This window comes from Salarias fasciatus, chromosome 18, assembly GCF_902148845.1.
Source record: "Salarias fasciatus chromosome 18, fSalaFa1.1, whole genome shotgun sequence".
NCBI lineage: Eukaryota > Metazoa > Chordata > Actinopteri > Blenniiformes > Blenniidae > Salarias > Salarias fasciatus.
Window position 1 is genome coordinate 5,503,970 of NC_043762.1, and position 26,047 is coordinate 5,530,016.

General features: G+C 46.2%; 1 protein-coding gene across 1 annotated transcript; it reads left to right on the forward strand.

The window, feature by feature from the left end:
* Window positions 1-11,505: 11,505 nt before the first annotated feature.
* Window positions 11,506-13,264, forward strand: LOC115405362 (5-beta-cholestane-3-alpha,7-alpha-diol 12-alpha-hydroxylase-like). The gene has a single exon (XM_030114929.1). It carries the CDS (start codon window positions 11,517-11,519, stop codon window positions 13,050-13,052), a length of 1,536 nt encoding a protein of 511 aa, XP_029970789.1. The 5' UTR covers window positions 11,506-11,516; the 3' UTR covers window positions 13,053-13,264.
* The last annotated feature ends 12,783 nt before the right edge of the window (window positions 13,265-26,047 follow it).

The window sequence follows — 26,047 nt, forward strand, 5'->3', positions numbered from 1 at the left end:
CGTCGACGCAGCGTGGCTAAGTTAGCGTGCTAGTTGTTTCTGGACACAGCGTGAGATTTCCTTCGTCAACATGACCCAGCATTGGCAAGATAGCGAGACCAGAGAGCTTCCCCTGATCCGTGGGGAAGAGGAGATTCGTCTACAGGTAACAGGGACTGTTTTCCGCTGCATTGTTTACTTTCGTTTTGCTCCGTCGCGCTGATGATGTCATCAACGTGGGACACCATCAGTGCGGGAAAACGCAGCGACGCGGCTCGCCAGCAGGAGGTGAGACGCGGGTCAGCAGGCGGTGGGAAAGGCGTCTAAAAAGGCGATAGTTAGCGGGTCGAAGACACGGGTCGACCCGCTAGTTGCAGTGGGAAAGGGGTAATAGACTCTCCAGTGTGTCCTGGGTCCTGGGCCTCCTCCTGGTGGGACATGCCCGGAACACCTCCCCAGGGAGGCGTCCAGGAGGCATCCGAAATACATGCCCGAGCCACCTCAGCTGGCTCCTCTGGATGTGGAGGAGTAGTGGCTCTACTCTGAGCTCACCCTTGGTGACTGAGCTCTTCACCCTATCTCTGAGGGAGCATCCAGCCACCCTATGGAGGAAGCTCATTTCAGCTGCTTGTATCCGGGATCTTTTCCTTTCAAACATGACCCAAAGCTCCTGACCGTAGGTGAGGGTGGGGGCGACAACTGACCGGTTCAGCGGTTGCCACCACAGCAGCACCAGAGACCTTGAGACCACATCTCCAAGCAGCTGCTTCAACAATAGAGGTGAAGAACATGGTCCACTGGGACTCAATGTCCACAGTCTGACTTGAGATATGACAGAAGCTCTCCCGGAGGTGAGAGTTGAAAATCCTACTGACAGAGGGTTCAACCAGACATTCCCATTAGACCCTCACAACACGTTTGGTCCTGCCAAGTCTGTCCGGGTTCCTCCTCTGCCAGTGAAACCAATTTAGCACCAGGTGGTGATTGGTCCACAGCTCTTCACCCGAGTGTCCAAGACACGAGGTCAGAGGTCAGACAACATGACAAAAAAGTCAGTCATAAACCTCTGAGCTGGGGTGTCCTGGTGCCAAGGGCATTTGTGGACACCCCTGTGCTCGAACATGGTGTTTGTTATGGATGAACTGTTCTTAGCACAGAAGTCCAATAACAGAACACCACTCAGGTTCAGATCGGCGAGGCCGTGCAACCTGATCACCCCCCTCCTGGTCTCACTATCGCAAGTCCACCAGTAGAACAATGGAGTCCCCAGTCGGAGCAATGTCCAGCACCCCTCCCGGGGACTTCAAGAAGGCTGGGTACTCTGCACTGCTGTTCATCCTGCAAGTCGAAACAACAGTGAGGCACCTGTCCCCGACCTGACTGAGCAGGGACGCAGTCTTCTGGTTCGCGGGGGTAAAATCCAACACATGACGGTGGGGCTATTAAGTAACCCCACACCAGCCCTCCACCTCTTGCCAAGCAGAGAAGTGGAGAGTCCAGCCGCTGTGGAGGGAATGGGTTCCAGAGCCCAGGCTGTGTGTGGAGGTGAGTCTATATCTGGCTGGTACCTCTTAAGCTCCTTCACAAGGTCAAGCTCCTTCCCCCCAATGAGATAATGATCCATGTCCTTACAGCCAGTCTCCACATCTGGGGATCAGGTTGACAAGCACCATGATATCGCCTGATACCCAATCACCACTGCCCCCGACCCTAGGTTCCCTCGGTGGATGGTGAGCCCACTGGAGGTCAGACCCATGTCGTCCCTTTGTGCTAAGCCCAGTCAGGCCTTGTGGGCAAAGGCCTAGCCACCAGGTGCTTGCATGCTAGCCCTAACCCCAGGCCTGGCTCCAGGGTTGGGCCTCAGCTGCACTCCATGTAATGTATCAGCCTTTGATTTTATTATTTTCATAGGGGTTTTTGAACTCCTCTTATTCTGACCCATCAGCCAGGGCCTGTTTGTCATTGGAGACCCTACCAGCGTTTTAAAGCACCAGACAAAAGAGCTCCTGGGATCTCACAGGTACTCAAACTTCCCATCATGTTGCGGTGGCAGTTGAGGGGATCTTTCTGCATATTTCATCACATAAAATTAAATCAAATCAAAGCATCTTCTTCAAGTTTTCAATCAAATTTTTTCCATGGCACTTTACAGAAACCAAGGTTGCTTTACAACAAAACCATAAAACAAAACTGGGAAATGGTACATAGAATAAGTTCAGATCTTTTAACTTCATGCACATTGGGCCACCATATTTTAATGAAAGAAAGTAATAATACATCTGTTCTTCGGTATTTTTTTTTTATTCTTACACTCCTTCTATTCTTGCTCCTCTTTTAGTATATATTCAAATTATTATTTATTGCTATCCTTTTTATTTTATTTTCCGATTCTCTCATTTATTTGCACAAAGGAGTTTTTATTTCGTCGTGCATGTATGATGACAATAAAAAGCATTCTATTCTGTTCTATTCTATTCTATTCTAGTCATTATTTGATGACTTTTATCTCTGTATATTCAGCACATATAATACAATTACAATACGAAAAAAGCAAAAAATAAAATAAATAAAATGCAGAAAATGAAATAATTGAAAATTTCAAGTTCACAGTGGAAATAGGTAACATATCCTTATCAATATAGCCAGTGACCAGCTTCTTCAGTAATTTCATTACTGCTTTTGCAATTGTAATCCTGACTTTACTTGTTTCCTGAACTCAGTAACCAAAGTATAGTAACACATTACTTCTAATGTCTGTCAGTGCAGACAGCCTGGTCATCTCAGATCACCGAGAGAGTTAATGTGCATGTTAATTCATGGTGGTTTAACATTTGCTGGTTCTGTGTTGAAAGCTGGATGCGACGCTCTCTTTGTACAAGCTATAAAATCAGTTGTCGAAGGTGAAGAGAAAGATAGAAATACTGAGATGAGTGAGGGTGATCTGTTTTTGTTAGCAGCAGCAGCAGCAGTGGTAGAGAATGAATGTAAACAGAGAGAAAGAGCAGTGAGTGAGGCAGAGTGGAGAAAGCCAGGTGACAGACAGCCAGATGAAGAGTTTGATGATTTGGACGAAGAACATGAAGTAAAGCAAGAAGAAGCCAGGTTTTTCTGAGTAAGCATCTTAAGCCAGACAGAGATGTTCCAATACCATTTTTTGCCTCCCAAAACCGATTCCGATACTTTTACTGTGGGTATCGGCCGATACCGAGTACCGATCCGATACCAGTATATTATAAAATAATACCATGCCTCGCCTGCATGACTGTCACATGATTATCACTGTGGTGAGGCCTGGCTCAGGTTAAACCCTCTAAAACATGAATCAATACAGCAAATTCAAGCCATTTATTTTTAAATAGAACAGTATAAAAAACAGCAGTGTAAATACAATTGAACTAAATCAGTCTAGGAATAATTATTTTCAATAACTTAAAGTGCAGCCCCAATATTTTTAAATGAAAGGGAATTTAAATAGTACAATATAAAACAGTAGTGCAACAACAACTTAAATAAATCTAGAAATATTTGTTGTTGCATTTTTAAATGGAAGTGCAGACACAATATTGTAAAATTAAGTTATTTAGATAAAACAGTATAAATAAAAGCAGTGCAACAGTAACTTAATAAACAAATCTAGGGTTTTTTTTTTTTAAATTAGGGTGCAAACATAACATAGTAAAATGAACAGGGCATTTAAATAGAACAGTAAAAAATAGTTCAACAGCAACTTTGAAGATTACTTTCCAAAATGTTATTGTCCAACCTATGAAGTTACATTCAAAAATAAAAATCTAAACAGGAGAAGCTGCACTCTAAACATCGGCAAATGGCTTCTTTAACAGGCGCTGTATGTCTGTCACGTGATCCATTCTTCTTCTTCTCAAGAACAGCAGCTGCAGCAGCGGCAAAGAACTGTCAGAGTTAATGACCAGCAGATGGCGGTAGTGCAACCAACGGGATGCAGGCTGCGTAAAACAACAAGAAGAAGTGTCAGTGCTAACAGAGCAAAAGGAGCTAACGGAGCTAACGGAGCTGACCAGTGAATAGATTACTAATTTAATTAATGACGTTGTATCAGATCGGTGCCTGGACTCCAGGACTCGCCGATACCGATGCCAGCATTTTCGGCAGTATCGGCGCAATTTACGATACTGGTATCGGAATCGGAACATCTCTAAAGCCAGACAAGGGTCAGACAGGTCATTTGAGGCACTACAAGGACCAAAGGTAATGGTTTTTATCCTGTTTGGTATTTTTCATGTTTTTTTGTTTTTTTTTAATTTGTTTAAAAGATAGAATCAATGAGTAAAGAAAAAGGTGCCTGTTGTGTGGGAAATTTGCAGGGCTGGAAGTAACAAGTTACAAAATACTCATGTTAACGTAATTAAGTGGATTTGGCTACTTGTGCTTTTACTTTTTCAAGCCTGTGATTTCACTCATACTTGAATAAAATTGATGCTGGAAAGTCAATAGGTTTGTAGGGTGCGCCCTCTTGTGGCAAATAGTGGTAAGCACGCCCTTCAGTTCAGACCATGCAGCCTCTCACTGAACAAGAGGCTCTGCACACAACACATTGGCAGCTCAAGCTGTATGTGTTGCTCACTGAAAGTAAGTTAGAAATCTGAGCTGCATGGACATTGTATGAGTAGTTTGATACAGACTGAGGAATGTTTAGATACATATTTAGTAGTTACTGGACGTAACTCCAGTTCTATGAGTAAGTGCGTGCCCACCTACGGACTCCTCTTGGCGCCAGCCAATCCACTGAGACAACAGAAAACTCGACGCACCAATCCCTGCCACGCGATGGCACAACACCACGCCCCTCGCCGAGGGTATATCCCGAGCCAGCGGCGGTTGCTCTCCCTTCTTCTTCCTCAGCCCTTGAGACGTAAGAAGCCACAATTTCTACGATCAAGATTCTTCGGATCAAGCCTACATGGATTCACCGGCCCGTGACCAGTCGCCAACGGGCGTCAGGCCGTTCACCTGCCGCTCCTGCGGCGCTCCGCTCATCGAGCAGGATCATGAGCGCTGCTTCATCTGCCTGGGCTGGCAGCACTGTGGGCAGGTTTCCTGTAATGAACATGTGGGACATTTCAAGGTCAATTGGATGATAAACACTCAGTAAATCTGAGTTAATATCCACCTACTGCATCAACAAAAGCCTTTGTGTGATTGGAAGAATTTTATCTCCTCACCATGAAGTCAGCTGATGTGAGCATTATATAACAAAGACAAGTTAAAAGGTAGCAACACAACAATATCTTCTGACGAAACGGATTAAATTGGTCAGTAACCAGTCGTGCATTTGCTCTGATAAATATTTAATGTCCATGCAGTTTAAAGGTGTAATATAGGATGTTCTATTTGCTTTGAGTTCCAGGTGGATCATCAAAATAACTGGTGGGTCTGTTTGTCAATCATTCTGACGAGCTGCTTTCGTCAAGCCGTTGTACGTGCTCGCTCCCAATGAGGTTCTACTTATTGCGCATGCGCATTCAGAGTGTTTATGTAGCCGGTAGAGGTGTCCCCGACTAAGAATTTCCATAGTCGAATGTGATTCGTCCGATTCTGCCAATAGTCGACTGATAGTCGAATCTATCATCTTGTTTGGCGGAGCGGGGGGGGGGGGGGGGGGGGGGGGGGGGGGGGCTGCACGGGGAGTCGGAGCAGCGCAGCAGCACAATGCAGAGCGGTGCTCACACAGCACACGGAGCGTCGGGGCGCCTATACCCACAGCCGGCCCTGATTGCACTAATAATAATAAAAAATACAAATAATTACAAAAAAACAAAAAAAAAAACAGCGCAGGCAGGTAAAACAACACTTATTTTTTTCCTACACACTGAAACACAGACTGGAACAAAGTGTCGGTGACTCTAAACATCAAACAAATGAAGTATAGTTCAAATGACCAGAACCAAACCCACTTCTAACAAACGGGCTAAAACATGTTATTTATTTGTATCTATAATCTCTGCAGATAAGCTCACATTTTTTGGCTAAACAGTTTCTCACATTATCTGCTCAAATTAAATGAAAGGCTTAATTGCACTGTGTCGGTCCGTTTCGCAGCGCAACATCCATGCAAAAACAAACACTAAACTAAATAGTATTAGTCTTTTAGATAAATAAAAATAATAATATAATAATCACCTAAAATATTACAATTAAACGAAATAAAAGTCAGCATTAAAAATGAGAATTGAGTAACAGAACCGTCTTTTAATAGCCCAATTATCTGGCTACTTACCCGTTTAATGTGGAAAGCCATGTTGTTGTGAAGTGATAAGGACACAATTTGCATTTGACTTTTTTTTGGATCATCTTTGACTTGGTCTGAAGTTCTGTTTTTTTCTGACATTGTAAGACTTTTAAAGTTAAGCCAAATCACCACCGAGATGCTGCTCTGTGACGGAGCTCTGCGCAAAATGGGATTGTGCCACTCACCATGGTGGTTGATTCACAGACACTAAATAGATATAATATTAAATAAAACTACAAGTTAAGTAAATTTTTCCACAGTATATTTGATAGGCTAACATGTATATCAAATAGGCTTTATATCATGTTTATTTGGGGAAAAAAACCAAGCAATTCTATGTAAAATCAGTCATTCAGCACCACCATACAGCTGTAATGGAATGGTCCTCGTTTAATAATCACATTTTTTCGATGCTTCGACTGCGTGATTGGCAGTCGAATCAGGCCCCTTCGAACGAATCGTCGAATCGTCGACTATCTGAGGACACCCCTAGTAGCCGGTGAGCTTCGGTTTCAGCTAGGACTTACCGTGGCGAGTCTGACATAATGAAACTGTAACTGTTTCAGAAAATAAGCTTCATGAGCGAGGCTGATCGCAGAAACTATAAACAGAGCCGTGCACGCCCGGAGAAGAGGAGCTCGCGCTCGCACGCTTCTGCCATTGATAGGCGTTTCCTCGGGAGAAGCAGTAGAGCAGGTAGGATGGTCTGGCGCATGCACGTTTTTCAAAAAGCGAGTAACAGACGTTTGGCTTTGTCTTCTCGAGAAAATCCTACATTACACCTTTAACACTAGGAATACCAGGATTTTCTGGCCTACCTATGAAACCCAGAGGGGCCAAAATGGTCCCTGATTTTAAATGCGCAATTCAACGGCCACTCTTGGCCCTTCTTTTCATTTGTAAATGCAGCCAATACTTTCCAGCTAGTTGGTTCATACATACCTCTGAGGGGGAGGGGGAGGCTTGAAAAGAGCCAGGAACTACTTTGAGATTTCCTCCAGAGTTTGGCAGAGAAAATTCTTTCCAAACACAATGAACTTTTTTATCTATCCATCCATTCATTTTGTACCACTTATCCGGGGCCGGGTCGCGGGGGCAGCAGTCTCAGCAGAGATGCCCAAACTTCCCTGTCCCCAGACACTTCCTCCAGCTCCTCTGGCAGGATCCCAAGGCGTTCCCTGGCCAGCTGCGAGACATATTCTCTCCAGCGTGTCCTGGGTCTTCCTCGGTGTCTCCTCCCAGGGGGACATGCCCGGAACACCTCCCTAAGGAGGCGTCCAGGAGGCATCCTAACCAGATGCCCGAGCCACCTCAGCTGGCTCCTCTCGATGTGGTGGAGTAGCGGCTCTACTCCGAGCTCCTCCCTGGTGACTGAGCTCCTCATCCTATCTCTAAGGGAGCGCCCAGCCACCCTACGGAGGAAGCTCATTTCAGCCACTTGTATCCGGGATCTTGTCCTTTCGGTCATGACCCAAAGCTCATGACCATAGGTGAGGGTGGGAACGTAGATTGACCGGTAAATCGAGAGCTTCGCCTTTCGGCTCAGCTCCCTCTTCACCACAACGGACCGATGCAACGACTGCATCACTGCAGCCGCTGCACCGATCTTCCTGTCAATCTCACGCTCCAACTGTCACTCACTCGTGAACAAGACCCGGAGATACCGTATTGGCCCGAATATAAGATGATGTTTTTTCCAGAAACTGCATCCTCAAAAGTGGAGTCGTGTTATAATCGCGGACTTACGGTAGATGGTCAATACCCATCCACGCCGCTAGATGGAGCCAAAGTATCACTGACCAGAGAGCGAGTGGCGCGATGAAATGAGATCAAATGATCTGATGAAAAATGGCGGATCATCTGGAACAAAGGGGCTGAACGCTGGACAACCGAGCAAACAACAGTGGCGAAGTTATGATACCAACTTTCAACTGATGGTGATCAATGCAGCAGAGTCCTCAAACTACTGCCAAGCCACCATAAGATGTGGTGTAGCAGAGCGCCTCGTTCTTATTGGAGAGCACAGAAAAAAAACCGCCTACAGATGCTAACGCTATGAGAAAAGCTATGAGAAGAGCGACGCTTCAGAGAGACTGATAGAAGGGTGAGTGAAACGTCACTGAAAAACGGAAAGACGGGATGTCCACCACCAGAGCCTGATTCAGCTAAAGGAACTGGAAAGTTATTTACATCATTTATGCAGTTTTGACCCCTTGAGCCTTCTTGTTTGTTGCTTATTGTTTCTTATTTTGAGAAAGAGAATATATTTTTTCATTTTATATCTTGTGAAATGTTATCTCAGTTGTGAGTTTGACTTTATCATAATTGTATAATAAAAAGTTGTTTTATGAGTGACCTTACTGTCTTCGGCATTTTTTTTTTTTTTTTTTTTTCATAAAATGATCTTTGAAAAATAGGGGTCGTGTTATAATCGGAGTCGTCTTATATTCGGGCCAATACGGTACTTAAACTCCTCCACTTGGGCCAGAGTCTCTCCACCGACCTGGAGAGGGCAAGCCACCTTCTTTCAGTCGAGGACCATGGCCTCGGATTTGGAGGCGCTGATCCTCATCCCTGTCACTTCACCCTCGGCTGCGAACCACACCAGTGCATGCTGTAGGTCCGGGTTCGATGAAGCCAACAGGACAACATCATCTGCAAAAAGCAGAGACGAAATCCTGTGGTTCCCGAACCGGACCCCCTCCTCAACCCCTGAGCTCAACATTTGATCATTGAGGAAACAATCAGGCAACTTCTGAAGCCACTATGAGAAAAGGGGGTGAATAATATTGCACGTCCCACTTTTCAGTTTTTTATTTCTAAAAAAAAGTTTAAAATATTGTATAAATTTCATTTCACTTCACAATTGTGTCCCATTTGATGTTGGTTCCTCACAAAATGTCAATTTTATAACTTTATGTTTAAAGTATGAAATTAAAGAAAAAGTGCAATGAATTCAAAGAAGGTCAATGCTTTTTCAAGGCACTGTACATACTATGTTATAACAAATATTGTTTTCATACACAGGACCCACAAATGCACTGTAAGAAATAGGGCTGTCACAATATCAAATTTTCTCTTGAAGATTGTCATGGGCAAAAAATGTCACGATAACGATATTATCAAAAATTTAACTAATAATGGTACAAACATTTACATTCATCTTTAATTTTATTTCTGCTTGTTTTCTCTCTTCTCCCAGATGAATTACATTCAGAATACCTGTCAAATGAGGTGTTGAAACAATATGAGAACAGTAACTGTACAACTGCATACCAAAAGTGTAGTTACACTCAACTAATTAAAATCTGATGAACTGATTAACAGAGGATCCACAGCAGAGGCGTCATTTACGTAGGGTTGGTGGGTTATGAAAACCCACGGACCCTGTTGGGGTGAAATCCTATACCACCGAGGCGGAATGAGCAGCAGCTGCTTCTCTCCAGTCAGAGGTGCCGCTACTGGCTCGGGCCCCGAGCTGAAGGGGGCCCCGAGGTACGGCTGTCATCAGTCAATTTCAATGACACATTTAAGGCGCTTCACTAGACACTGCAACGACAACGTGTCGAAAATCCCCCACATGGGGCCCTTTTCCGAGTACTCACCGGTTAGTTGCTAGAAGGGGGGCCCCGATAGACGGCAGATATCAGCGACACAACTTGAAACCCCCCAGATACATTACAATGACACGTCTGGAACCTACCTAACGGGGCCCCACTGCTACCCGGCTTACATCAACATGCAGTCAGTGTTGCTAAACACACTTTTTTCGGATTAGGATAGCGTCTCACTGTCGTTGTCGGCCACCGCCGTCATGTTTAGTTCACTCGTGACGCTCGCTAACTGGGAGCCACGCTAGCTAGGAGCCGTGCAGCTACCGCCTCTCCTGCTGTGTTTATATGTGAGGGGAGGGGGAGAGGCTGGGGTGCTGCAGGAGGGAGACGAAGCAGGGCGGAAGAACAGGAGCGGATTTTGAAAATACACTTCAACACGTTTCAAGTGGCTCTAGATCCTCTTTACGATATTATCATGTGCGCATTTTGAACACGATATTGAAATTTCATTTTTTAATACCACGATTATCATCAATACCGGTATACCGCGACAGCCCTAGTAAGAAATATGTTTTATTTTTATTTTTCTACCTATGGAATACATAATACTAATAAAATGTGCAAACCCCCCAATTATCGTGCAAACTGATACTTTATATCCAAAACAAAGTTTTCTCTTCTGAAAATGGTATTTTGTGTCAAACTGATACAAACTATCACATGAAGAGAGTTTTAGAAGCCTCAGCTGAACATTTGTGTGTGCGCTACACTTCCCCCTCTGTTTGGGCCACATTCCTACATGATGCATTGCGTAGCGGCTGCATTTACAAATGAAAGGTGGCTGGAGGACAGCGACTTGTGTATTCAAAAGCACTGGACCATTTTTGCCTCTCTCTGGGTTCTGGAAGGGGTTGGATCAAATCGGCCCCTGCTTGGTAGGCCCATCGGTCCTTTGCAGGCACGTGACCAAATCGCACCACAGTGATTTCACTGACTTACATTGATTGATTGATTGATTTTATTTGTTTCATTCTTTTTAAAAGAAAGAAATGAAAAGGAACAGAAAGAAGTTAGACTTATAATGTCTGCCCCTATCGACATAAAATAAATGACAATTTGTCAAGATTTGTTAACATATCAAAAAAAAAAAAACATTTACAAAATCAAATGCAACCATTTCACGAAATCAAAATACATGGCAGCCTATCACGCAACACGATCTTCCCATTTCTGAGAAATAAGGCCGCACTCAAAGACGTGAATCCCAGAGTGAGACCATGCCTGCGAAATGGCGATTCAATCCCACAATGCAACAGAGTGACGTCACCTGGAAAGGACCGATTAATCGTTTATTCTCCAGTTTTGTCACTCAGTGAATATAAACTTCAATCCAACAAGTTACATTTATTCAGCAGGAACACCATGAGTCGCAGTCTGTTCTCACATCCCAGTCTATCATTAAACAGAAGTCCTCAATATACCTGTGATTTAATCAGTTTGCCAACAGATTGGGAGACTCTGAATTCCTGACAAACAACTCATGCAATAAACCACAGCAACTCCATGCTGGCTGTCTGCCATTAAAAGATCTAATCAGCAGTTCCAAGAGAGTTGGAAGCGCTGTTGTGTTTGCAGGGGAGGAGCAACAGTGTGTTTGTCCTGCTGGATCCGGACCTTACCTCTTCACTGACCTGTGTCTGCTGAAGGAGTCGGTCATGGACCTGCTGCTGCTGATCCTGCTGAGCTTCGCCGCCGCTCTCCTCGGAGGACTCTACCTCCTCGGCGCCTTTCGACAGCGGCGTCCCGGAGAACCTCCTCTGGATAAAGGCCCCATCCCCTGGCTCGGACATGTTCTGGAGTTTCGCAGAGATACGAACAAGTTCCTGGAGAGGATGAGGAAGAAACACGGTGATGTGTTCACCATCCAGCTGGCAGGGTTTTATTTCACATTCCTGCAGGACCCGCTGTCATTTGGAGCTTTCACTCAAGAGAGCCGAGAGAAACTGGACTTTGTCATTTTTGCCAGACGGCTGGTACGGCAAGTCTTTGGTTTCATTGGTAATGACCAAGATGGTCTCAAAACCCTGCATGTGGCCAGCAACAAACACCTGAAGGGAGAAGGCCTGAAAGTCTTAACTGAAGCTATGATGAGTAACCTCCAGAATGTGATGCTGCATAAACTGGGCTCAGACTCTGATCGCATGAGCTGGAATGAGGATAGTCTCTTCATGTACAGCTACAATGTGGTCTTCAGGGCGGGATACTTGGCGCTGTTTGGCAACGAACCACCATCAGAAGGAGGAGAGGAAGAGGCCAAAGAGAAGGACCGAGTGGAGTCACAGGACTTGTTCTCCGAATTCCGCAAATATGACCAGCTCTTCCCCGACCTGGCATATGGCGTCCTCCTCCCGAGGGAGCGGTGGGAGGCAGAGAGACTGAAATCCCATTTTTGGAAAGCTCTATCAGTACAGAAGATGAAGACCAAAGAGAACATCAGCCGCTGGGTCTGGGACTTGAAGCAGACTAAAGAGGAGCGCGGCTTGGAAGAGTCAATGATTGACAGGTATATGTTTGTACTTCTGTGGGCCTCACAGGGCAACACCGGGCCGTCCTCCTTCTGGGTGCTCCTCTTCCTCATGAAACACCCAGATGCCATGGCAGCAGCGAAGGAGGAGGTGGACGATCTCCTGAGACAGTCTGGACAGAGTGTCCAGCCTGGTGGGCCCTTGGTAGACCTGACCAGCGAGATGCTGTTGAAGACCCCAATCCTGGACAGCATTGTGGAGGAGACCCTGCGTCTCACCGCTGCACCGCTCCTTACCCGTGGCGTGAAAGTGGATATGACCATAAAGATGGCCGACGGACGCCAGTATGCTATCCGTAAAGGTGACAGGATGGGTATGTTCCCTTACAGAGTGCTTCATCTTGACCCAGAGATCCACCCGGACCCACAGTCCTTCAAATACGACCGTTTCCTGAATCCGGACGGCACCAGGAAAACTGACTTTTACAAAGGAGGGACCAAGTTGAAGTTTGCCACAATGCCCTGGGGCGGTGGGGTGTCCATGTGCCCCGGCCGATTCTTTGCTGTCAATGAGCTCAAACAGTTTGTCTTCCTCATGTTGGTGTACTTTGAGTTTGAGCTGAAGAATCCTGATGAGGAGATTCCCCAGATCGACCACAAACGATGGGGCTTCGGATCCATGCAGCCAACCAGAGATGTTCCATTCAGATACCGATTCAGATATTAACACACCGCCGTCATCTGTGACGGCCACCGTCATGTATGCTCAGCATGCACGGTCACATCCAGCCTGAGCAGAGGTAGCTTTATCAATAACACTGCTGTTATCAGAGGTTCAATTTATTGTTAGCAGTTATCGCTCTATAGTCAGCAATGTGTAACGCTTCTCACTGCTTCCAGCCATGTCAAACAATAAAGAGACATTTTGTGGTGTCTGAAAGTGGGTTTCCAGTGTTGTATTGTTGGAGTTTTGATTCAGTTGCCCCAGAGTCACTGAAGAGTTTCCTTCTCTTTCTCTCTCTCTCTCTCTCTCTCTCTCTCTCTCTCTCTCTCTCTCTCTCTCTCAGTGCATGCTGGGAGTGGGCGGCGGGTGGAGTGTGTGAGAGCATGGTGTGTGTTGTGTGGCGTTTAGCTTGTTTTTTCTGTTTGTTTAAATTGTTAATGTTCATATTCACTGTAGTTTATTAATCACAAAGCACATTTATTAGTTTATATCATTTATTTGGGTTCTTGGTGGGTTTTGCGGTCTGTTTGGGGGAGGTCTGGCTGCAGCCATGACCAACCTCAGGCAGCTCACCCGCAAACACGGGGTCCGGGTGGTGGCCCAGTTCCCCCTCAGCGTGGAGGACGTGGCCCTGGCTGTGGGGGAGAAAGTGGGCTACGACAATGTTAAGTCGGTCGCGAGGATGAACAGCGCCGTGGTCATCTTCCTGGACCTGGTGGAGCAGGCTAACGCTGTGGTGGAGTCAGGCATTACCGTCGCGGACAGGTTCGTCCCGGTCCAGCCGCTGTCTCAGCCTGCTGTCCGGGTCGTCCTGTCCAACGTCCCTCCCTTCGTGCCAGATGAGCTTCTGATCCACGAGCTGTCCAGATTTGGAAAGGTGGTGTCCTCGGTGAAGGAAATCCTGTCTGGATGTAAGTCTCAGCTGCTGAAGAACGCCGTGTGCCACAGAAGACACGTATTTATGATACTCAATAACCGGAGCGAGGAGCTGAACCTCCGATTCCGCGTGAGAGTAAATGATTATGATTACGTTGTCTTTGCGAGCTCAGCTGGCATGAAGTGCTTCAGCTGTGGACAGGAAGGACACACGATCAGGGCCTGCCCGGCCGCGTCTGCTCCATCTGGTTCAGCAGGATTCAGCTCTGCTGGGTCTGGCTCGGCGGAGGCGGACCTGGCAGGACCGGGTTCCGCGGGACCCGGCGCTGCTGCCGCGGCCGCAGTCACCCTGACCCCGGCGCCGCAGGCCAACGCCTGGGGGGTCCCCCCCCCCGGCGGCGGCTCCGCGCTCCGGGCTCCCGGGGGACGCGGCGGCCCCGGCTCAGTCCGAGCGGCCGACTGCGGCTCCTCGGACCTTCCTGAGGAGGTGATCTGTCGTGGCCCCACAGGAGAGCACCGAGCACGGGGTGAGTAGTGTAAATACACCGGGTGAAGCTGCGGGTGGCGGCAGGGGAGAGGAGAGCGAGTCTGCCGGGTGGAGGGACACTGACACTACTGTAAATAACACTGCGGTGGTGGAGGGGAAAAAAGATAAAAAACAAGAAAAGAAAGTGGGTGAGGGAGGGGAGGAGAAGCAAGGTGAGGTGGAGGGACAGGTGGAGCGGGATCAGGGGGAGACAGTGGTGGAGGAGCAGTTGGAGGAGGGACAGGTGGTGGAGGAGGAACAGGGGGAGAAAGTAGTGGAGGAACAGGTGGAGGAGGAGCAGGTGGAAAGGGAGAAGGGAGGAGAAGCAGGCAGGAGCGCCTCCTGGGCTGAACAGGTGGAGGAGGCAGAGATGGAGGAGGACAGAGTGGACAGGGTGAAACCACGGAAAAGAAAGAAAAAAGGCAACAATGCAGACGCAAAGAAAAGCTGTGTGGAGGGGCGAGTGTCAGACAGTGGCAGTGAGTGTGTGTCAGACAGCAGCGATATTTCTTTTAGCAGCTCACAGAGAAACAGGTCACCATACTGCGCAGACAAAATAAAAATGTTCTTACACCAGACCAAAAACCAGCACCGGGTGAAGGTGGGGGATCATTTCCCTGATTTGAATGGTTTTATTTTATCGGCCAGGCTCCATATGAGCAACAGACAGGAGTCTGGCCTCACTGAGCAAGAGTGTTATCGTTTAAAAAAACTGGTACCAAAAGCCAAAAAACAATTAAATGATGAAGGTGGCAGCCAAGTGTTTTTTAATTAATTTATTTGTTCTTATCCTGGTTTTAGACATCTCATTTACCATGGATGTTTTTAAGCTGGGTGTTTTAAACATAAATGGAGCCAGAGATCTGAGAAAGAGACAGTCAGTTTATGAGACAGCCACACTTAAGAAGACCGACGTCCTGTTCCTTCAGGAAACTCATAGTGATTTTAGCATCGAAGCTGAATGGAGGAGGGAATGGGTGGGGGAGGCCATCTTAAGCCACCTTACTCCTCTCAGTGGAGGAGTGGGCCTCCTCTTCTCCAGGGCTTTTAACCCCGACTCACTGGAGGTCCAGCATTGTGTACAGGGGAGGCTGCTTTTAGTCAAAGCTCAGTTCCACCATTTTAAACTTGTATTTATTAACATTTATGCTCCAACAGCCGGTGCAGAGAGGAAGCAGTTTTTCCTCAAACTGACTGAGGTGGTAAGTGGGTGTGGGTCGGAGGACTATTTGTTTGTGCGTGGGGATTTTAACTGCACGGAAGACGCGACTTTGGATCGCAACCATGCAGAGCCTCATCCAGCCTCTCAGCACGTCTTAAAGCAGCTGGTCCACTCTCAGGGCGTTGTGGGCGACTGGAGAAGGATGCATCCTGACTGTCGGCAGTACACCTGGTCCACTGTAGAGAGAGCAGGGTCTCCTCAGCCAGGCTGGATCGTATTGATTGTTTTAAGCATCATTTTAATGTTTTTAGGAGGTGTGATATTTTACCGGTTGGTTTTACTGATCATTGTCTACTTTTAAGCAGTATTTTTATCAGGGAGGTGAGACCAAGGAGCGCTTACTGGCATTTTAACTCTGTTTTAACCTTTGATAGAAGTTTTAGGGAGGCTTTAATGTTTTTTTGGCAGGTTTTTAGACAGAGGAAGGGAGATTTTAGCAGTCTTAGGCAGTGGTGGGACCACGGTAAGACGCAGATCAAACTCCTGTGTCAGCAGCACACCCTCAATGTCACAAGTGATATCACCAGATCTATGAAGGATCTAGAGACCGAGATAGTGGAACTGGAGCATTTAAGTGAGTCCACAGGAAATCGAGGTGATTTTGAAAACCTCAAAAGGAAAAAAAATGGCTTTAGCCGACCTGCTGAACGTTAAAGTGCAGGGTGCACTGGTTCGGTCCCGGTACCAGACCATCACAGGGATGGATGCTCCCTCTGGCTTCTTCTTTAGCCTGGAGAAAAAGGCCGGACAGGGGAGAGTGATCCACGCACTGCTCTCAGACACGGGGGAGGAGATCACCGAACCATGCCAGATACGGAGGACGGCGGTGGGCTTCTACTCCTCCCTGTACGGGAGTGAGTTCACGGAGGAGCAGGAGCTCCTGGAGGGGTTCCTGAGGGGACTGCTTCGTGTCTCCGAGGAGACCAACACAGAACTGGAGGCTTGCCTGGACATGCAGGAGCTGCGGGCAGCGCTGCAGGCGATGCCAACGGGCAGGTCTCCTGGGATCGATGGGCTCACCACCAAGTTCTACAAGGCGTTCTGGGACATCCTGGGTAGGGATGTCCTGGACGTCCACAACGAGTGTCTGGCCTCTGGTTCCTTGCCAGTGTCCTTCAGGAGAGCAGTTCTCACTCTGCTCCCCAAGAAGGGGAACCTGCAGGACATCAAGGACTGGCGCCCCATGTCCTTGCTCTGTGTGGATTACAAACTCCTGTCCAAGGTCTTGGCCTCCAGGCTGGGGAGGGCTATGGAGCAGGTCATCCACCGGGATCAGACCTCCTGTGTCCCCGGCAGGTCCATGGAGGACAACGTCCACCAAATTCAAGTCATTTTGGAAGTCTCTAGTTCTTTGGACATCGATGCTGGTCTGATTTCAGTAGACCAGGAAAAGGCTTTTGACCAAGTTAAACACAGCTTCCTTTGGAGGGTCATGGAAAGTTTTGGGTTCAGCGCTGGTTTCATAGCTAAGATCCAGGTGCTGTACAGGGACATTGAGAGTGTGCTGAAGATCAACGGCAGTCTGTGTGCTCCTTTTAGGGTGTGTAGAGGTGTCAGGCAGGGCTGTGCTCTGTCTGGGATGCTCTATGCGCTCTCCCTGGAGCCCCTCCTCTCTAAGCTACGTTCCAGTCTGCAGGGTCTGCTTTTACCGGGTTTTAGTGAAAGCATGATTTTATCGGCCTATGCAGACGATCTTATTGTTTTTATAAGGAATCAGGGGGACGTAGATATTTTAGTTAATATATTATTAAAGATTTTAATGCAGCATCTGCAGCAAGGGTCAACTGGGGGAAGAGCGAGGCCCTTGCTGTTGGCAGGTGGCATGACGGTCTCCCAGTTCTTCCCCAAAATTTAACATGGAGGAGGGAAGGCCTCAAATATCTGGGCATTTATGTTGGAAAGGAACATTTTGTTCAGAAGAACTGGGAGACCGTCCTGGAAAAGGTGGAGGCTAAGCTCTCCAAGTGGAGGTGGCTCCTCCCAAAAATGTCACTTCGGGGCAGAGTCTTGGTTTGAAATAATCTGGTTGCATCCCAGCTGTGGCATCGACTCACCAGTGCAGACCCTCCTCCAGCTCTCCTGGCTCAAATTCAAAAGAAAATGATAGATTTCTTCTGGGATGGTCTGCACTGGGTGCCACAGGGGGTGCTGTTTTTAGACAGAGAGGAGGGGGACCAGGGCCTGGTCCACTTGGCCAGCCGGACTGCCACTTTTAGACTCCAGTTCCTGCAGAGGTACCTCGCAGGACCGGCGGATCTGGTGTGGAGAGGCGTGGCCAGCTGCATCCTGAGGCGGGCCAATAAGTTGGGGTTGGATAACGTTCTGTTTTTGACTGATCCCAAATTTCTAAATCTCAAGGGGCTGCCTCAGTTTTACCAGAGTTTATTTAAATGCTGGGCCTTGTTTTCACGCAGAAGGTGCCTGAAAGCCAACTCTTTGCACTGGCTGTTGAAAGAACCCCTGATCCACGGATCCAGACTGGACATCAGCGGAGCCTCGACCCCCAGCCTGACCGGAAGGCTGATCCAGTCTGGGACCCTCACCGTGGGTCAGCTTGTGGATGCTGTGGGGCCGGACCTGAGCGACGCCCAGGCTCTGGGCTCTCTGCTGGGGATGCAGTCCATCCGGGTGTCCCAGGGGCTCCTGGAGAAGTGGAGGAGTGCACTGACGCCCAAAGACAGGAGCCTGCTGAGGAGGTACAGCTAAGGAGAACTCTCCCCGGATGCTGACGACCCCTTCCCCGAGGTGCTGCTGAGCCTGGAGCTGGGGGATCTGTCCGGCCCCCTCCTGAAGACCACACATCCTGAAAGACTATCCTTGCATAAAGCAGACAAAAAGATTTTTTACAGGAACTGTGTGAAGAGCATCCACAAGGGTGGACTGAGCAACAGGCCCCCCACTGTGTGGTCACAGAGACTGGGACAGGCTGGACCTGGACCTGGCCCACAGTGGAGGATTTTATACAAGCCCCCCTTGAGAAAACGGACTGGAGACCTCCAGTGGAGGGTTTTACACGGTGCCATCGCCTCCAATGCTTTTATCTCTGTCCTCAACCCTGCTGTTTTAAACACATGCCCCTTCTGCCATCAGAGAGAGACTGTCTACCACGTTTTTACCGAGTGTAAGAGGCTCACAGGCTTCTTCACTCTTTTAACGGCGGTTTTTAGTCTTTTTAGTGTTGCTTTTTCTGAGAGAACTTTTATCATGGGAGCTGGCTACAGACAAAAAGAAAAAAACAAGTGCCAGCTCCTCAATTTTATCTCAGGAGAAGCCAAGATGGCGATTTATGTCAGCAGGAGGAACAAGGTTGAGGGCAGAGAAGGACAGGATGTCTGAGAAGTGTGGCAGGTCAATGTCAAATCCAGACTCTGGCTATATACCGGTTTTTTAAGCATAACAATGATTTAAACGCTTTTAAAGAGGTCTGGTGTTTTAAGGACATTCTGTGCTGTTTGGAAAACAATGAACTTCATTTTGCACATTTTTTAATTTGAAAATATGAATTGTTTTTAAGAGTCTGACACACACTGTATCACTGTAACCTGTGTAAATAAAAGTATGGTTTAAAAATAAAAATCAAAAAATCTCTCTCTCTCTCTCTCTCTCTCTCTCTCTCTCTCTCTCTCTCTCTCTCTCTCTCTCTCGACCCAGTCCCAGATAAGTGGTAGAAAAATGATGGATGGATGGATGGATATCAGTATGAGTTTGCCCAATAGCATTAATAGTATTACTTGGTTGATCCAGGTGCTGCTGCGATCTGCTTGTGGAGTCACTTTGTCTGCAGCTGTTTGTCTCCAGCTGCTGTGTTTCAACATTTGTTTATACCACCTTTGATCCAATCTGCATAACCCTATCAGCCTGTGCCACTGCAGTGATCCGGCGACTGCAGCGCAGCCACGACACAGAGCCAAATCCCCAGTTGCCTTGTGCAGGAAGTGTGACGGCTGGACGCTACAGTCCGGGGAGCGGTCTGAAACTGGTGCTTTCCCCCTTCAGTGTGAATGACTGTGTGAAAGTGTGGGTTGTGCATGTGTCAGTGTTGATATGTGTTATTTGTATCTTTTTGTTCATTTTAATTTCTTTTGATTGCAACCCCACTCAGTGTTTTATTCCTTTTCCCTTTGTCGTGGCTGCAGGCCGGTGGCGGCGGTGCGAGTGACCTTGTGGTGGCATCCCTCCATCTCGTTCGCGTGTTTCTGGTATGGGAGTATTTCTGTGTGTGTGTGTGTGTGTGTGTGTTTGTGTGTGTGTGTGTGTGTGTTTGTGTGTGTGTGCGCCACAGGTTGGGTGATTTAGGTTGATTTATTTTCCTTTTGGAATGTCCCTCCCCTGCACGAGCCCGGGCCCATCCACGAGGCCTTGGCCAGAGTAAACCCTCCCTTCCCTGATTGAGTTTCAATGTGTGAAAGTTCTTTTTAAACCTGTTTGTTTAATAAAATCTGTATTTTTAACTGTCAAACCAAGTGTGTCTTTTTGCATCAAATAATTCCCTGGGTGAAAGTCCCAGGGTGGCGTTGTCGTGCTCATCAATACACCTTAAATAAATAACTCTACAAATCGTTGCCACATAATGATGGGCGATTTATGTGTCATACAGCCCTCGCTCAAACATTAGAATTCAAAGGGAAAGAATTTTTGGAAACATTTGTCTGACAGAGTGGCCAGGCACTGACTGTTGACCACACACACACACACACACACACACACACACACACACACACACCATATGCCACATCTCAGACACTTCTCTACTTCCTGGTTCTCCACGACCCTCACAAAACCCCACCATGATTCTCCCTGGATCAGTTCTATAGTTCAGTTGAGGGTTCTCCTCCTTTAGACTCAGCCTCCCCGATAGGGCGTGGGGGGTGGGAATGGCCCCAGACCAGTTGCACTGAATTAATGGACTAACTTTGTGTAATTGTGTCATTTTAAGAGTTTATTTTGGACTGGGGGATGTATTATATTAATGAGCGGGTTTTTATTTTCATTCCACTGGCGTTTAATATGATTTTCAGTCTGTTTAATGGCAATACATATGTCTTTTTTGAAGGTGTTATCAAAAACCAGTCCGAGGGGCTTATCAGATAAGGCAGCCATTCTGGCTTGTTGAAGTGAGCCTTTGCTGAGTTTTTGTTGGAGAGATGGTGTCAGAGCTGAAATCAGAGTGAAACAGAGTCAGAAAAGGTCAGAAAGCTGATGCACAAATGCAGGCACTGAGAGGGCTTCTCTGACTGTAAACCTGTCTGTCTTGTTGGCATTCTTTTGCCTGGAGGAGGGACCTGACATAGGATTCCAATCAGACCAAGAACCTGATACGGAGAGATCACACGTTGTTCTGTCATGTTGTTCTGCCCTGACAGAGGTTCCACCAGACATTCCCATTAGACCCTCACAACACGTTTGGTCCTGCCAAGTCTGTCCGGGTTCCTCCTTCTGCCAGAGAAACCAATTCAGCACCAGGTGGTGATCGGTCCACAGCTCTTCACCCGAGTGTCCAAGACACGAGGTCAGAGGTCAGACAGCATGACAACAAAGTCAGTCATAAACCTCTGAGCTGGGGTGTCCTGGTGCCAAGGGCATTTGTAGACACCCCTGTGCTCGAACACGGTGTTTGTTATGGATGAACTGTGACTAGCACAGAAGTCCTATAACAGAACACCACTCAGGTTCAGATCGGGGAGGCCGTGCAACCTGATCACCCCCCTCCTGGTCTCACTATCGCAAGTCCACCAGTAGAACAATGCAGTCCCCAGTCGGAGCAATGTCCAGCACCCCTCCCAGGGACTTCAAGAAGGCTGGGTACTCTGCACTGCTGTTCATCCTGTAAGTCGAAACAACAGTGAGGCACCTGTCACCACATAGGGGTTTTTGAAGTCCTCTGATTCTGACCCATCAGCCAGGGCCTGTTTGTCATTGGAGACCCTACCAGGGTTTTAAAGCGCCAGACAAAAGAGCTCCTGGGATCTCACAGGTACTCAAACTTCCCACCATGTTGCGGTGGCAGTTGAGGGGATCTTTCTGCAAATTTCATCACATAAAATTAAATCAAATCAAAGCATCTTCATTAAAGTTTTCAATCAAATTTTTTCCATGGCACTTTATAGAAACCAAGGTTGCTTTACAACAAAACCAGAAAACAAAACTGGGAAATGGTACATAGAATAAGCTCAGATCATTTAACTTCATGCACATTAGGCCACCATATTTTAATGAAATAAAGTAATAAAACTTTGGTATTTTTTTTATTCTTACACTCCTTGTATTCTTGCTCCTCTTTTAGTATATATTCAAATTATTATTTATTGCTATCTTTTTTAATTTTATTTTCCGATTCTGTCTCTTATTTGCATAAAGGAGTTGTTTTTATTTCGTCGTGCATGTATGATGACAATAAAAAGCATTCTGTTCTATTCTATTCTATTCTAGTCATTATTTGATAACTTTTATCTCTGCATATTCAGCACATATAATACAATTACAATACAAAAAAAGCAATAAATAAAATAAATAAAAAGCAGAAAATGAAATAATTGAGAATTTCAAGTTCACAGTGGAAATAGGTAACATATCCTCATCAATATAGCCAGTGACCAGCTTCTTCAGTAATTTAATTACTGCTTTTGCAATTGTAATCCTGACTTTACTTGTTTCCTGAACTCAGTAACCAAAGTATAGCAACACATTACTTCTAATGTCTATCAGTGCAGACAGCCTGGTCATCTCAGATCACCAAGAGAGTCAATGTGCATGTTAATTCATGGTGGTTTAACATTTGCTGGTTCTGTGTTGAAAGCTGGATGTGACGCTCTGTTTGTACAAGCTATAAAATCAAATATCGAAGGTGAAGAGAAAGATAGAAATACTGAGATGAGTGAGGGTGATCTGTTTTTGTTAGCAGCAGCAGCAGCAGTGGTAGAGAATGAATGTAAACAGAGAGAAAGAGCAGTGAGTGAGGCAGAGTGGAGAAAGCCAGGTGACAGACAGCCAGATGAAGAGTTTGATGATTTGGACGAAGAACATGAAGTAAAGAAAGAAGAAGCCAGGTTTTTCTGAGTAAGCATCTTAAGCCAGACAAGGGTCAGACAGGTCATCTGAGGCACTACAAGGACCAAAGATTATGGTTTTTATCCTGTTTGGTATTTTTCATGTTTTTTTATTTGTTTAAAAGATAGAGTCAATGAGTAAAGAAAAAGGTGCCTGTTGTGTGGGAAATTTGCAGGGCTGGAAGTAACAAGTTACAAAATACTCATGTTAACGTAATTAAGTGGATTTTTGGCTGCTTGTGCTTTTATTTTTTTCAAGCCTGTGATTTCACTCATACTTGAATACAATTGATGCTGGAAAGTCAATAGGTTTGTAGGATGTGCCCTCTTGTGGCGAATAGTGGTAAGCACGCCCTTCAGTTCAGACCATGCAGCGTCTCGTTGAACAAGAGGCTCTGCACACAACACATTGGCAGCTCAAGCTGTATGTGTTGTTCACTGAAAGTAAGTTAGAAATCTGAGCTGCATGGACATTGTATGAGTAGTTTGATACAGATTGAGGAATGTTTAGATACATATTTAGTAGTTACTGGACGTAACTCCAGTTCTATGAGTAAGTGCGTGCCCACCTACGGACTCCTCTTGGCGCCAGCCAATCCACTGAGACAACAGAAAACTCGACGCACCAATCCCTGCCGCGCGATGGCACAGCACCACGCCCCTCGCCGAGGGTATATCCCGAGCCAGCGGCGGTCGCTCTCCCTTCTTCTTCCTCAGCCCTTGAGACATTAGAAGCCACAATTTCTTCGGATCAAGATTCTTCGGATCAAGCCTACATGGATTCACCGGCCCGTGACCAGTCGCCAACGGGCGTCAGGCCGTTCACCTGCCGCTCCTGCGGCGCTCCGCTCATCGAGCAGGATCATGAGCGCTGCTTCATCTGCCTGGGCTGGCAGCACTGTGGGCAGGTTTCCTGTAATGAACATGTGGGACATTTCAAGGTCAATTGGATGATAAACACTCAGTAAATCTGAGTTAATATCCACCTACTGCATCAACAAAAGCCTTTGTGTGATTGGAAGAATTTTATCTTCTCACCATGTGAGCATTATATAACAAAGACAAGTTAAAAGGTAGCAACACAACAATATCTTCTGACGAAACGGATTAAATTGGTCAGTAACCAGTCGTGCATTTGCTCTGATAAATATTTAATGTCCATGCAGTTTAAAGGTGTAATATAGGATGTTCTATTTGCTTTGAGTTCCGGGTGGATCATCAAAATAACTGGTGGGTCTGTTTGTCAATCATTCTGACGAGCTGCTTTCGTCAAGCCGTTGTACGTGCTCGCTCCCAATAAGGTTCTACTTATTGCGCATGCGCATTCAGATGTTTATGTAGCCAGTGAGCTTCGGTTTCAGCTTGGACTTACCGTGGCGAGTCTGACACAATGAAACTGTAACTGTTTCAGAAAATAAGCTTTATGAGTGAGGCTGATCACAGAAACTGTAAACAGAGCCGTGCACGCCCGGAGAAGAGGAGCTCGCGCTCGCACGCTTCCGCCATTGATAGGCGTTTCCTAGGGAGTGTTGGAGCCCAGGACTTCGGTCCCGCTGACTCCACCCGGTTCTTTTATTCTATGCTTGGTATAAAGAATGCCAAAACGACTGGCTTCAGATTATTACCATTTATTTAAGTATAGCCAGATGTAATGCTCAGCGCTGGACCTTACAGGGAAAGATACAAAGCATTTTGCCCCGAAAGGAACCTGATTGTTGATGAAACAGAGTTTTTATTCCATGTTCTTCTGGGCGGGGCCTGCCCCGACAGATAGGTTGGACTTTGTTCGCAATTGGACAATTTGATGTTGATGTCAGCTGCCAACCGAGAGCTGACATCCTTATCCAGTATGTTTTGGAACACTAGTGAGTGTGTGTTGGTTTCTCCGGAACGTGTGGGTATGTTTACACTTTAGCAGAACATCTTATAACCTTGGTGTACTTCTCTCAAGAATGGCCTAATAACCCAGGCCGCACGGTGGCGCAGTGGTTAGCGCTCTTGCCTCACAGCACGAAGGTCCTGGGTTCAAATACCGGCCGGGGCTTGGGGCCTTTCTGTGTGGAGTTTGCATGTTCTCCCCGTGTGTGCGTGGGTTCCCTCCGGGTACTCCGGCTTCCTCCCACGGTCCAAAAACATGCATGGTAGGTTAATTGATCACCCTAAAATTGCCCCTAGGTATGAATGTGTGAGTGAATGGTTGTTTGTCTATATATGTCTGCCCTGCGACAGGCTGGCGACCTGTCCAGGGTGTACCCCGCCTTCGCCCACAGCAGCTGGGATCGGCTCCAGCCACCCGCAACCCCGAAAGGGATAAAGCGGCAGAAAATGAAAAAAAAAAATGAACAATTATTCCATAGTAGTAGTGTTAATTAAAGTATATCCCTAACAGTTCCCCCCTTTGATATGATTTCATCATATCACCAAAAAAAATGAATGTGTGTGAGTGTGTGTAAGTGTTAATGTGTATGCCGAGGTAGGTAAAATAGCCTGTCATCAATCCTCTATGACGTAGCCCCGCCCCCTCTCGGTACATTCCGATCTCAGACAGGATCCTTCACCATCCCAAGACATACGCGACTATGTGTCAGCGTGTTGAAAAGGCAGTTAAGGGCAGCAAGCGTTCTTCATTGCTGGACGCGTATGTAAATATGCATGTGTAGGGAAAGAAGATGAAAAGAGAAAAATAAGAAGGTAAAAATAAAAGAGAAAAAACAGCAAGCGTCCCTTCACTGATCTGGGCCTGTCCACCTCCGTACTGACGGAAAACCTTTCCTCAGGAGCTCTGAACCCTTAATTACCACAGATCACAGCTCCAGCAATTTGCAAAATTTTGTTTATTTAAAATAATAAGCATGCAAGCTATTTTCTAATGCTAGTATACGAAATTACAAACTTATATTAAGGTTTTTAATGCCAATCACTTTTAATCATTACGAGTGTCCGAAAATCATTTTAGTCTTACCATTACCATATTTATTATTACCTTCAGATTTTTCCAGTCTTTCCAAAATCTGTTGTCTAATAACTATGTGATTTGTATTATTATTACTATTATTATTATTATTATCATCATTTATTTACTGATTTTATTATTGATTGATTGATTTTTTATTTTTGTTTATTTTATCCTTTTTTAAATTTTTTTTAATGTTATTTTTCCAAGAAAACATAATACATCTAATATTGTAATTAATTTTATGTTTTGAAGCATAACTTTAATTTTAATATAATTGTAATTTTTTTTTCTGAGTTTCCTTTCAACTGATTATATCCTTTTTGTAAATCAACACATAAATCACTAAAACAAACTTAATCTAATTTGAAGGAA